The 14,975-nt window shown below is 39.2% G+C and overlaps 1 protein-coding gene across 10 annotated transcripts in view; it reads left to right on the forward strand.

Moving 5' to 3' along the window:
- Neto1 (neuropilin and tolloid like 1) overlaps window positions 1-14,975 on the forward strand; it is a 109,618-nt gene that overhangs the window by 6,945 nt on the left and 87,698 nt on the right. For all 10 annotated transcript variants that reach the window (XM_040272110.2, XM_005339879.4, XM_078029889.1 and 7 more), the window contains exon 4: window positions 2,843-3,091. In XM_040272110.2, the coding sequence (XP_040128044.1) occupies window positions 2,843-3,091 (249 nt within the window). The remainder of the gene's footprint in view (window positions 1-2,842; window positions 3,092-14,975) is intronic.

Consider the following 14,975-nt stretch of genomic DNA (forward strand, 5'->3'; position numbering starts at 1 on the left):
GAAAGAAGCATAAGCAAGGGGTGAAGTTTCTTGAGGTAAGATGGGTTGTGATAAAGAGTACAGGGGACGTCTCAGACACAGAAATTACATGAGCTCAGGAGTTCAGGTGGTCTTAAATTAGAGGAAATGAACTGTACGTATGTGCACTGTTCCAAATGAAGTGTCCATGGTGCACAGCATGTTCAGAGAGCTCCAGGAGTGTGAGTCTTCTCCAAATCAGCCAGTTTTACATCAAAGGCAGCTCTGAGAAAATGTGGATGTGAGATGCAGCTGTGAACCGAGCATTTAGAAGGTGAAAATAAATGCATATTTAAGGAGTTGGATGTGGACAGCTGGAATTCGTTTACTTGTGCCATAATCACTCATTTTATAAATCTGCAAGAATTTTCTGGCATACCTGGGGTGGGGGGCAAGGAGGTTCTGGAGATTGAAGCCAGGGAAACTTTACCACTAAAATACATTCTCCAGTATTCTCTTCCTCCCTCCCTCTCTCCCTCCTTCTCTTCCTTCCTTCTTTCCTTCTTTTTTTTTCTGTCTTTTTCAATTTTTAGGCAGAGGATTACAAAGTTACTGAGGGTCTCACTAAGTTTCCCAGGCTGACCTCAAACTTGCCCTCCTCGTGCTTTAACCTCCCAAGTTGCTAAGATTACAGGCATGTGCAACCATGCCTGGCTGGTAGACTCATTTTGTCTTAAAAGGTTATTTAATTATATCCTAAAACTCAGCCAGTGGCATTTTCATATGTGGGTATATATGTAGGTAATTTTAACATGCTGGAAAAAGAAAATCAAATTTTCCACATACAATGTACTCTAATAAAAGCCAGAGTGATGGGGCTGTTTTCTGAAGGAACATGGAGCGGTTTGCTTCTCCATGTTGGACAGAACTTAAGTGACAGTGATGATGGTGAGAATAAATAAGCTTGTGTCAAACAGCCATGTCTTTCCTAATGAGGACGGCAGATGGGTGTGTGTTGCGAGAAGACAGGCAGATAGCTCTGAGTAAGTCAGCCCTGGCTTCTCACGGCTCCACTTGTCCTAACACTATGTTATTTACATCTAAGAAAATTATAAGGATCCTGAGTGGTTTAGAGGGGCCAAGGACACCTCTTGGATAAGGCACCAAGATAACACATACAAATGGTGGATGTGGTCTAAGCGCGTCAACGGGTTCAGTTTCTCAAGCATCTGCCATTTTGCTTTCAGAATACTACTTGGTTTTCAAAGCCATTTCTTAGGGTGTTTTCAAATTTGCAGATTTCAAAATATTAATGGACACTCTTCAAATCTTTCATTATCTTGGGTATTATGTCTATGGAACTCTGTGGTGTACATTAACGTCAGATAAAATTATGCCTGATTTTTAATGAGTCATAAGCATCTCTTTTAAATGTCTAGTAAGTCAGAGATATTCATAAGGATTAAGAATGATTCACAAAATAATCTTTTTACATGATCTGATCTTTTGCCTATTGATTTTTAAATTTGGACTTGGAGGACAGTGAAATTTTATTTTACTGTTCCAGTTATTGCATATCTCAGTTATATACACATTTTTGGCATCCATGAATAGAAGGGCTTAATTTTTAGGTCATCAAGAGTGATAGTGAATACACATTTAATAATCAGTGGATGGTGGACAACTGCCATTCAGCATGGTTTACTGACCACAGGGACAGCACAGCCTGATGCCGTTCAAGCGTTTGGAAGGGCAAGTAGTGAGGAAGTCCTCCTGGGCCCAGGGCAGTGGCTGGTCATGAGCTCCTGGCCGTTTCACCAATGAATGGCCACTCTGGAACATTGTGGAGGGTAAAACTGACTTTTAGACTTTTTTGGGCCTGACAAGGGGGAAGTGGGAGGCATTGGCAAGTGCGTTCATGTGGAGCTTTATGTGGTCACAGCCCCAAAGGCCTCTCCTGGATCTTTTAGAGAGCTTGAAAACATGTATGAAGTTAAGTTCATTTGTAGTTCAGTCAAAAAGACTTTGTTTTGGAAATCCTCAATGGCAGATATTGTGTCATGGTGCAGAAAGAAAGAAGATAGACAAGATATGGTCCTCATCTCTCATGAGCAGAATCAAGAGGATTCCATTAAACAAGGCCTCCCTAAAAAAAGATGAATTAAAATTTGAGTCTTTAGATATACAATAAAGTGGAAAAATACATGTTCACCTGAAAGGTGTGTCATCTGAGAAAACATAACATGTTGGAGGTGTTCTGAGTTCGGGCTGTCTGTGAGTTGATAACCCTCGAAGGAGGGAGTCCTCAAAGCTTCTCCTGTGTCCAGTGCCCTGGCCATTGTCCTGCAGGTGCCAGAGCTGCTGAAGTTTAAGCTGAGGGTGACAGGATCGGATCTGGGTTCTAGAAAAACTGTCCCTAACAGCCTTGTATGTACACTTGGAGCTAACTGAGATTCCTGCGTGGCTTCTCTTCAGTGCTCCTGTAACTCCATGCTGAGCTCCTCTCAGGTCGTGTCTGACCTTGAACTTGAGTACTGATATGAGAAAAGAGAACAATGCCTCTCTACCTTCTATATCTGAGGTGCCAGCCTTTCTCCCAAATACCATCCTGGTGTGATAGTTCTGTGGTAGACATTGAAATGGTTGTTTTAGATCAAAGTAGCATTTTGTGCAACATCATCAGTTTTGAGGACTACCCCTTCAAACGTTTTTACGAAAATACCCTTTAGAATACTGAGTATCCTCTGATTTCTTTGTATTTCCATGCATATCATCTTCAGAGTTCGATAAAAGATATAACAGTTAAAACCCAAAATAGAATCAGAAAAGTCAATCTAAAAGATTTAAGAAATGCCCTTCTAGATGCAATCTTTCTTTTTTACAGCTGCCCCAAGACAGTGCATTGAACTTTACTTTGATGAGAAATACTCTATTGAACCGTCTTGGGAGTGCAAATTTGATCATATTGAAGTTCGAGATGGACCTTTTGGCTTTTCTCCAATAATTGGCCGTTTTTGTGGACAACAAAATCCACCCGTAATAAAATCCAGTGGAAGATTTCTATGGATTAAATTTTTTGCTGATGGAGAGCTAGAGTCTATAGGATTTTCAGCTCGATACAATTTCACACCTGGTAAGTAGGAGCTTGTTTTTTTCCCTCTATTTATCTATGTGTTTTTCTTTCCTAGTATTCTATCTTCATGGTACAAAACTTTTGTAAGATATTGTAATTTTCCACAGTATATTAGAATTCTATTTTAAACCAAACCTACAATGCTCTCTCTTTTCACTTTATAAATTCTGAAAGGAAAAGAGATTTTCCTCAAACTTAGCCAACCCTGGAGTTAAAGTGAAATGACTCAGAAGTCCAAATGATCACTAATAACACAATTAATTAAATGGACTTATGAAATGTGTAATTTGAGAGGACAGTACATCATAAAGAAGCTATATATATGTGTGTATATATATATATATTCCCAATAAACTTGAAAGGGCTATTGTAGTATTATTAAAAATTATTTATTAAAATGATTTTTGGAGAATTTGAATTTTAGAAAGTTAATTTGTTCTAAAAATTACCATTTTCAAAGCAAATAGATCCCATTATAAAGCAGTTCAATGTCTGTTTTAGAAATGTAAATTCCTTAGGGTTTTGATGAAAAGAAAACCGAGGTCCATAGCAGCCAAATATCCACTTTCAATATCTGGCAGACATCATGGGCAATTATAAAATTATGCAGTCTCTGTCAATTTTCCCTTTAGCCTGTTAATATTTTAAACAATCTCAGATGTAGACTGGCTCTCTTCCTGAAGTGTTAGCATCCTTTACAATACAAGTGGGTTATCACGTTTTTAACCTGCAAGAGCACCACACATTCATCACTTGAGTTTGATGAAGTGAAGTTTTTCTTTTAAGTGGAAAATGATTTAAATTATGCACAACATATTATGTGTATATGATTAAAGATTTTTTTCAGCTTATATATTATGTTTCAGTTAGGTTATAATGGACAAAAAAGTACATGTGAAATTTGTTGAAATTACCATGTTACAGAGGTAACATACAAATAGTGTTTTGTTGAATAAAGAATTAAATTTTTTAAAATAATGTAAGGTGATTCATGATAACTTTCATTATGATCTCATAGTATGTTAAATCAGATGATAACTGTATCATGATTCAACCTTCAGCATTAGGATTATTTGATAATATCACTAAGGGATTGTGGTTTTAATTATGCTTTGCTGTTATCAGACCACTCATAGAAATCACAAGTGTTTCACATGCCACATTCAAATGAGCTTGAATTTTTTTCAAAAAATTATGAACATTTTTATTACTCTGTCAAATTGTTAGCCCAAGAGTTCTAAATGGAAATGTGTTTTTTTCTTAGTTGATTATTTGGAGTTACCCTGAACCTAAAGGTAGTAACATGGGGCATGAAATAGCCCTTGTAAGCTGCATTTTCATTCTGGGTTTGGTGATGATGTGGGAGCATGTGTAGGGTATAACACTGGTTTTGTAAAGGCGGGACCAGCCAACCCCTTCATCACCTGGCCACACTGTCCAGGTTGAGCTCCCCTTGACAGACAGACTGCTGGCCCTCTCGCTGCTGGCTCAGGTTGCCAGCAGTCATTTGGGTGCCAAGGCATTGTTCTTTGCTGGGTTTCTTTGGGGCCTTATGCTTCGTCTCTAGCAGGGGAGGATGCTATTGCCAGGAACCTCCAGGAGGTAATCCCAGATAATTAGAGTGAGTCGAGGATGGGCCTATGCTTCTTTTTCATTTAGATAATCTGCACTAAAGCTGGTGGGGAAGCCTGGGCGTAGTAGCTGGGGGATGGCAGGACTTTGCAACATGTCCATGACAGAGATGACACTGTAGGGCCCAAGGCCGTGGCCTGAGTGGCTTAACCATGTCCAGCTGGTTCCCTGAAGAGACAATGCAGCAGAAGCCACTTAGCTATTGACCCAGGAAGTGGGCCCAGAGTAGCCATGGCTTAGACAACACTTGAGGAATACACACTCCTCAGGCTTTAGTTGTCCTTTGGCTTCGTTCTTATCTAGTGGTGAGACCTGCGGTGACTAGGGGAGCTTGAGTGGGGAGACTTGCTCAAGCCAACTTAGTGGCTCAGAGTGTGAAGTAGAGCTGACATCCCCATCACCACTGCGAGAGGCCCTGGTGCGGGAGCCACATCTGGCTTCCTGACCCGGCTTTTTTTTTTTTAAATTTCATGCAGTAACCTTGGACATAATCCCTAATATTTTATCCTTTGATATTTTTAAATTTTGAAATAAAGATAGTATTGATATTCCCACAGGATTGTTTGAAAGATAAGTCATTCAGTACATGTGAATGAGTTTCTTGAGTATAAGACCTCAACCATTAGCACCTATTAATTTTTTAATTAACTCGATTTTGTGTTCTTTAAAAGGAAAGGAGGTTTGGCATAGGTTATTGAGAGGCAAGCAAGTGTCTTGTAATTTTTTTTTTTTTTCAAGTTAGAACCTCTTGCTCTGTTTCTTGGAGAGTCAGGATGAAATCTAATATTTGCATCTTTTCACTTTTTGGTAATGTTAATGGACCTAGATATCAAGGTGGGGATTATAGTTATTTCTGATGGCATAAAATAGATCATAAAATATGTAAAGGCAGAAATAACAGCAAAAAGGCCAGGTGGTCTTTATTATTTTCATGAATTTACCACAATCAAACATAGAATCTCAGAAAGTTGATGTCAGCACATTGAGAGAACATCTCTCTCTTAGGAATGAGTCTCATTTGCCCAGGTAAGAAAATGAACATACATATGTAGTTATATTGTTATAAATATATGCATATGTACTACACATATATACATATACACATCTGTATGCACACACACACAAACACAAACACACACACACACACACACACACACTTTCAAAGTAAATTTTTAGAATCACACGCCCAATTTTTTCTGCTTGCAAAGATATGTAGCCAGATTATAATCAGATTAAATCATGAGTGTGCAATCCAAAATTTGACACTTAGTTAAATAACAAGCATACTTAAGAGCACTGTGCTAAGGTTCCTGATGCTTTACTTCCATAGCAGGGATTGATTTTTCCAATGGTGCCTTAGGTCTCAGACTCCCCAGGGTTTGTTCCTGACCCATCTCTGGCTTCCATTATGCCTGACTGGCACGTTAATTTCTGTTAACCCTTATCTCCAAATTGTTTCTGTTTTCTCAAATCTGAATCTCTGACTTCCTTTTCTACTGAACTTTAAAATAGTGGTCTTTTTATCCTGGCTCCTGCTGTTCCTATTTTCTGTGATTCTGAATTCCCAGTGACATCTGGGCACCCGCCACCTGGAGGTCATATGTGGACCTCTTAGAGGGTAGGATGGCAGAGCCAGAGAAATACCATGGGCAGTCTTAAAGAAAGCATTTTTGTTTCCCCTGACATATTTTGATGATTCTTTACTCTTTATTTCACTAACGGTTACTTTTTTTATCTGAGTCTTGTCCAGGGCCACGGTGCCATGATGAGTCACCTAGAATCGCAGTCTAGCACGCTTAAGGATTGGGAGATTGAGGAGGCAGTCAGCTAGTTCATAGCCTGGGGTCGGCAAAGCACATGAGAGGGCTCACTGAAAACCCAGAGCTCTTGGGGAGGCTCACAGATGGGGACTTCTGGTTTTGTGAGGTCATCTCAGCAAACACCGTCCCAATATCAAGAAGAAGGATAAATGCAGAGTCACTGAAAGTGCCAAAAAGTTACAAGAGGGAAAATTTGATAATTCACATTTGATAATTCGATAATTCAACAAGAAAACAGAAGACCCATGAAAGTGCTCCTTACACACATTGCTCTCTCATATAGTGAGGCCTCATTTTAGAAAGTTTAAATTCAATCTCTCATAAAATAGAAAATAGCTGGAAAATACCTCAAAAGTACTTGATCATACTGCAATCGTGCACACCAAGCTCACAGCAATGGTTGCCCCAGGTAGAGGATGGCAGGAGGTGAGGAAGGAGGAGGACTTTAGGGGCCCAGTGAACATACAGTAAAAATAGACTCAGGTTTCATGATAATAATAATGCTTGCATTTTTGAAAGAATTTTTTATTTTTGGTATTACTTGTTTTAATTAATTATCTAAGAGCAAAGGTTTTCAAAAGAGAAAGTACTATAGTTGATGATTTCAACGTGAATACTTAAAAAGGAGAATATGTTTCTCCATATTCCACATTTTCTTATTCAACCTAACAGTGCATTCTGAGAATAATTTTCCCACAGCCAACTGCCTTCTTTCCTCAATTTTCTTTGCCACTAGGAAACATAATCTAAGAGGAAAACATGGCCTATGTTCTCTCTACCTGTGGGTCCAGTGGCATCATGTGGGGGCTTTATGGTCAGCAGTAAGGCACACACCCAGGGTGCTCTCTTTGGGGACAGGGGATGGGTGGTGACCTTCCCAACCTTTTTTGTAACAGATGTCTTTTGTTAGCCTTTTATTTTCTAATGAAGAGATTTTCTGCTATTTACAGACACGGAATGGGAAATTTATGGAGTGGGACATTTTTGGAATCTTCCGCTTTTGATGGTATTCTTTTCTGTACTATTTTTATGAAACAAAGTTACACACATCCTACTGGTTAAATTTCACTTAAGGACTAGGGCTCAAAGTACCAAATAGGTGAGGCTGAGTCAGGCACTGGCATTGAGGTGAGTGGAGTTGTTAAATATATAGAAATTATTATGATACTTTGTACTTAAATAGCAGCTTTCATCGGAGGCACTCAGAGTCTTTTAGGGACATTCGAGCCAATTCCTGGCCTTGGCTCCTACCGCATGCCGCTGGGCTTCAAAGGCAATGGAAGAGTCCGCGGTGGTGTGGGGATTTAAATTGAGCATTTTAAAAAGATTTCTATGCAAAGTAGAGGAAATATATTATTTAGGTAAAATGTTATCATGGATTTGATGTTTTTTTAATTATTCAGAGCAGCTGTGTGGCTCTCTGTCACAGAGATGTGATGCCATTTTGAAAGTATCTCAATTTTCTTACCTAGGCATTCAAAGTTCTGACATCCTTTCTGGTGACAAAGACAGAAAAAAACATCTAGTTATTGATTCTTTTTTCAGTATCTAAAGTCTAGTTTGCATTTTGCATTAAAAGATGGAAGAATAGAAGGTTTTAAAGGCTAAGGTTAAAAGAAGAACTTTTATTTATTTTTCATGTAGAAACAGGAGAGTAAATAAATGTAGACTACCGTATGTTATCTTTTTAACTATTATATTTACACTGTTAACTCCAAAATAAATAGTCTCATTTCAGCCACAGCAAAGACTGTCCAATGGAAGGTTTAAGGGGTAAAATCACATTTCCTCTTGAGGCATACTTTTCAAGAAATGAAGTTAAAAACTTGAAACTCACAGCAGTAACAAAATTGGGACTGCTTACTAGGCACCAGAGACCTCCATGGGAATGATCTCTTCTAACCCTATCGCCCTCACCCAGCCGAGTCTTGGCTGACCCCATCACAGAGCAGTGGGCTCAGGCAGAGGGATGAAGAATAAAGACAGACACAAAATGCTGTTTTGTCTAGGTGGGTGTTCAGGAGAGAAGCTGAGAGTGGGAGAGAAAAGTTCCAGGATTAGCTCCCATCTGTGCATAGAATATTGCAAGCAACAGCAAGGAAAAGGGAGATTGGGAAGCAGTTCCTCTACTCAAGGGTGCCCTCTTCATTTCCTGGAGAGGTAGAGAAAAGTGTCCAAGGCTGTTTATCTTTATTTAGTGGCTAATCGCCAGGATCACACCATGCAGGATCCCCATCTATTTTCATTGTAGATGTGTATCTTCGTTAGATTGCCAAGAGACCTAGGAGTTCATTTCATGGAACCCTTGCATTTCAGAAATAAAGAAGCCAGAGGTCTAGAGAGAGCATTTGTCTGGGTTCATGACCTCTGTGCAGATGTTGACCTGATGCTGGCTTATCCATTATGTAACACTGCGCTGAAGCACCTTCTACAAAGGGTGGAGATTATGGCTTTAATTACATCACATCTTGCAAGTGCTTTTAGTGCAGTTATATTAAGAAATTTAATTAAGCTCTAATACTACATCACCCACATTTCACCATTAACTGGTGCATTAATTTAAAATCACCTCTCTCCTCCTGTCACAAAGGTCTTTCCATTTGCAGTGACCAAAGAAACAAAGGTCTGTCCCCGCTGGCCTCTCTCTGCTTTTCAACCCATCTGAGCCTGGAGTGCGGGCTTCCTTTCCTGTCCTTCACTAACATCTGGTCCTTTGCTGGAGCAGCACTGTCTTTAGTTGACACTGTGGCACTCATGTTAAATATCCCAGGAAAATGCTATCATTTCTTGCTCCAACTTACTACAACTTTTGTACTCCCTAACACATATGTATCTTTGGCTTTTTTCCTGTGATGTGAGTCTCCTCCAGTCACTTTAGACCCTACACTTCTACCTAGGACTGCTGCATCCATCTGTGTATCTTAAGCTCGCTAAATTGAGGGAGCAAGATGGACGTGTTGAGAGACAGTGCATTCAGACCCCTGGGATCAGGGCTGCATGCAGACATGGCTCTATTTACTAATTTACAACTAGATGCTTTAGGACCAGTTGTGGCTGTGCTTTAAACTACTGTAGGGTCACCTGTGCATCCAGTTCCTCATCTCAGGACCAACATGCACTCTGCTACATTGCTGCAATGGGAAAGTGCCTCATTTGAGCAAGAGGAACATTTAAGAAACTTGATAAAAGCAAAACAGAGAAATAATGCGTGTGCTCTTCCTCTATTTTGAATCCTTTTGTTTCTAGGTGTGTCTAGTTACAAAGCTTCATGACACAATATTCTTTTTTCAGAAACATAATATTTCATATTCAAGAATATTTTTGAGATTATGAATACAATATTTTTCACAATAAAGTATTTTATAATCTGTTTATTCTTTGAAACATTTCCTTTTTTAACAATTTGCAGATGAATTGAGGCTTATTGTAAATTTAGTCATGTATAAAATAGGTCAAGAAATTGTCAGAAAACTCAATGTTCTTTGTCTTAACCAAAACTGTTTCCTATTTTAGAATTTGTTTGTCATTAAAACTACTTAAGTACAACTAGCATTACTCTTTTTAAAGTGGATACAAAAACTATCTTGATTTTCACTGGGCTGCACTTGCTGCTCATATTTATTCACTATATATTTATTGATCCCCCGTGCTACACTGTAGAAATATAGTATGTGCGTGACTTCAGACTGTACTACAGAAAATTCAGTCTCTTAGATGACTGTCATGCCCACTTCAAATATGCACATCCTCAGCCTTGCTGTCTGTGAATGTGTTAGGCTCTACAGCAAAGGGAGATCACAGAAGCAGAGGAGATGAAGGAGGCTTCTCAGCTAACTTTAGGGAGATTATCCTGGATTTTGAGGGAGAACCCAATGTAATCACAAGGGACCTTCAATATGGACAGAAGGGGCAGAAGAATCAGGATCATGTGATGTGACATAGGTCTTCAGCTGACTTTTAAGATGGATGAAAGGGCAAGAAGCTAAGAAACCCAGAGGTTCCTACCAACTAAGAAAGGAAAAGAAGGCATTCTTCCCTAAAACATTCAAACCGAAACACAGCTGACACCTTCTCTTTAGCTCACTGGGATTCATTTCAGACTTCTGACATCCAGAAGCATAAGATAATATGGTTTCATTGCTTAAAGCCACTAAGTTCATGATAGCAGCAGAAAGAAACAATTTTAGTTCCTGCAAGTGGAATGTTGCTGTAAAAACTATCTTAAAAATGCAGGAATGGTTTTACAATTGGTCAGTGGGCAAAAGATAGAAGAAACTTGAAAAGCATGTTAGAAAAGGGTTTACATTCTGTTGAATAAACTATTAGAAGAAATATGGATGTCACTAGGTCTCCCAGTGGGACTCTCAAGAACTGAGGAGCATGGCAGAGAAAACATGCCTGCCTTAAAGAACAGCTCAAGCGTCACAACCAGGCTTCTGGCAGAAATGTGGAAGTTACAGGTGCTGCTGGCAAAGGCTCAGTGAGGAATGGGGAGCATATATTGGGAAACCCAGAGAGAGGGAATTCTTGTTCTGTTGAGTCAGAAAGATTGGCAGAATTATATCCCAGAGTCAGGTGGAAAGCAGAACTTTCAAGCAATTAACTTAGTTTCAGAAATTTACTATCAATTAAAATCTAGGGTATCTTTGTACAGGATTGGAAAATCCTGGTGTAGAGCCAATACTGAGCTGGAGGACCTTTTGCTAACTCCTAGAAATGCCAGAAGATCGGAGTAGTCAGTCTCACAAAAGGCACTCTGAAATGATCAAGTATGTGATTTAGAAGCATCTTCATTCATTTCAGCAGAAGTCAAAAGGAATTATGGTGTCATCTAAGGAGGACCTATGAGAGAAGCCTGTGTCTAATGGAGTGAGTCCCATGATATACATAGACCCACAATGTTCTTGAGAATGCTATATTGGCAAAAGCATTGCTATTTTGAACTAAATAAGACAACAAAAGAATAAAGAGAAAGAAGATTACCAGACCCCCAAATATCTACTAGCCAGAAACATGCTCTTGTAAACATTCAATGCAAGCATCTGCTAGCTCTTGTGGAAAATGTAGGCTGACTCTTCTAACTCAGAAGGCGGAATCCCAAGCCCAAAGGGCAGGGCTTTGAGCTCAGAAGACAGAGCAAAGAAGCACAGAATAGTTCCAAGGCATTTAAACCAAGTGAAATTTGTCAGCTGGATTTCAATATTGCTTGAGATTATTGAATTTTTTCCCTTTTCATTTTTTTGAAGGGGGGTGTTGGCTTTTTGAGCAGGAATGACAGTAAATGGTATTCTACACATGTCCCACCATTGTTTTGGGAGAAGGAACATTTCTCTTGAGTTTCATGGTTCAGAAATGGAGCAAAGTTGTACCTCTAGGTGGGTCCTACTCAGAATCCACCCATATGGGATTTAGATGATCTCAATGTTTGGTGTGGAGCTTGTGCATAATGGGAATTAGACTTTGAGTTGATGTTGTGATAGGTTGAGACTTTGGGGTTGAGACCTGGTAAGAAATGAGCATGTTTTGCATGTGGATGGGGTATGAGTCTTGGTGGGCCAGATGTCCTACTGTGGAAGGAGGAATATTGACCCCAAAAGATGTCTACATCCTGAAGTATGGACCCTAGCAATATTTTATATTACATGGGAGAGGGAAATTAAGGGTTTTGTGGATGGAAGAGTCCTTTAGCATAGAATAGGGAGGCAGAACAGCCCAGCATGAGAAAAGCCCAAGTGACCATTATTGGCTTTGACAATGGAAAGACCCATGAGCCAAAGAATGGGCAGTGTCTTGAAGCTGGAAAAGGCAGAAGAAAGATGCTCCCCTAGAGCCTCAAGCCGGGGACATACCTCTGCCAGCACCTGATTCAATCCAGTGGGGCACTTTCTGAGTTTCTGACCCTGAACACTGTAAAATAATACATTTGTGTCATTTAAAGTCACTATTCATATGGTATTTGTTTCAGGAGGAAAAAGAAAATTAATATAGCATGCAACTTAAATTTTAAAATATAGGTTAGAATCTGGAAAGTGGTATAGAAAGTAAATAAATTATGCAAGAATTTATCTGTGGGAATAACAACATAATAATTTGGATTTATCAGTTCTGACTTTAAAGACACTTGTTCTAAATGCAAAGTATAGAGTCCTCCCAGCTAAAATTTTCTACAAAATTAATAATTTATATCTAGATTATATATACACATATGTATATTTGTCTTCTTATGTCATTTGATTTTAAATGAATTTCCTTTTATAAATATGTATGAAAAATAATCTACAATCCTTTCCAAAGATGTGCATAGGATGGTGATATTTTTGTTTGTGGCAATAATAGCTATTTGTAGAACCTGGCACCCTTGAAGCCTCTGCCTCTTCACGGCATATCTGCCTGATGCATTTGTGCTAAAGAACTGGGCTGTTCTTGCTGGCTCAGTTGGCCAGCTGCCCACCACTCCACAGCTATGCTGACTTGCTTGAAATTCTGCATCAGTGTGTCCTTACAGCATCTTCCCTTTTCTGACTACTTTCAGACACCTTGCTTCAACTAGACTCCCGCAGAAATTGCAGGGTGACTGTAAATAGTAGAGCTGTTCACAATCGGCAAGGCACATGTCCCCAAAAGAATTGAAGTTGACTTTTTTAAGCAGGAAGACATATCGGTCATAAATGTGCCACTTCTATTCTGTCTCCTATTGATCATAACCCAAATCAGAAGATTCCTCTGTTCCCTGGGAACTTGTCTTCAGAAATCTGCACTTCAAAGCCCCACAAGTCTCTATATCTGATTCAGAGAGCATCCTAGCTTAACAGGTGTGACTCAGAAGTCAGCAATATCTCCATTTTGCTCGTGGGCAAGGTCTGAAAGAATGTTTTTTTCCTCTGGCAGTTTTGGCGGGCAAACAAAATAGAATTTGTAGAATGGTCTGGGGCTGGGCTGAGGAAGTGGGAACGCACACAAGAGGGTTGCCATGACAATGAGAGGTAACATCTGAAACGGAGTTTCTGTGAGCATAAAAATGAATCAGCCTTGCAGAGACCTGTTATTGTAAATAATTGTTTAACTATTAGAAAATTCTTCCTGGCTTTCTTTGCATTTGTACTTTGCTTTCTTTTAAGAATCATTCTCAATATTTGCATCTCAGTTTTAAACAAAAAGAAAATGATTATTTAAAAAAAAATTCCACTGAGATCATCCTCTGTCCACAGCTGTGTTGTGGCTTGGATGCCATTTCTGTCCTGCCCATCTCACGCTGGGCCCTCCTGGGTCTTGCCTGCTCTTGCCTCCCTCAGCAGGGCGGCACACCTCTTTCCTTGACAACTGCAGGCCCTGCATCTCCCACGACCTCCCACTTGCTCCTTCTCTGGGCTCTGAGTTACATCTCCTGATTCTGGAGCACCATTTCTTTTGTGTGTTCCTGGTGTGCTCCCACATTTTATAGAAAAAAAGAAGCATTTATGTTGGAACTATCTACTAGCCTGCAATATAGGAAGAATGTAGCGATTATATGAAAACAGGGTATTTAGTTTCCTGTTCCAAATGCCAGTGCTGACATTTACGTTCACTGCGCTAGACTTTTCACTGTGTAGCTTGAATTAGAAATAGTTTTTTGTTCTAACAACAACTTACATATTCTATTCTAGATCACAAAATAATACTGCAAAGTCACACTTTCCATAAAATGGTTATAAAAATGTGGTTGGGAATGACGTTCTCTGTGTCTATGGGTAAAATATACTTTTATGCCCAAGAGGTACCATCATTTTCAATGATTCATAGTTATTTTTAAGGTGATTTTTATTTCCTCATCATGGAAAAAATTACTAGTCACTTGTGGCTATCAATTTATAATACATGGTCACTTAGAATATTTTAGGTTTTTCCTTAAAAATATATAGATGATGCTCGGTTCCTTTCAGAGAATGTAGACAGTGTGACAGATAATTACTGTGGTCTATTTGTGTAGTTCTTCAGTTTTTTATTTGTGCATTAACCCATGTATCATGCCACATAGTTTCATATGATGCATATGTTTACATCATGGTACATGTGGGTCATGGTTTCATGAAACAGTTAAACATGGACTAATATGTCAGATTATCTGAGTTCCATTTCTGGCTCACTTTCTTGCTTTGTGACTTTGGGCAGCAGAAGTTAATCTCTTCAACATTCAGAATTTTCATGACATCACATGGATTACATATTTTGCTGCCTAGTTACTGGTGTCACTGAGCATGTGGTCATATGTGACCACATCTCACCCCTGATACACTGTTTCATAGGTTCATTCAACAGCAACAGAAGATCACTGACCTCACCGTCTAGATTTTGTACTCTTGCTAGATGAGAACACTGTTGAGATTGAGCATCTACTTTTGAGGACCTTATGGTGTGTTTAAAGATAAGAATGTTTAGACCTGATGCAGTGGATG

Source organism: Ictidomys tridecemlineatus, chromosome 13 (assembly GCF_052094955.1).
Source record: "Ictidomys tridecemlineatus isolate mIctTri1 chromosome 13, mIctTri1.hap1, whole genome shotgun sequence".
Classification (NCBI taxonomy): domain Eukaryota; kingdom Metazoa; phylum Chordata; class Mammalia; order Rodentia; family Sciuridae; genus Ictidomys; species Ictidomys tridecemlineatus.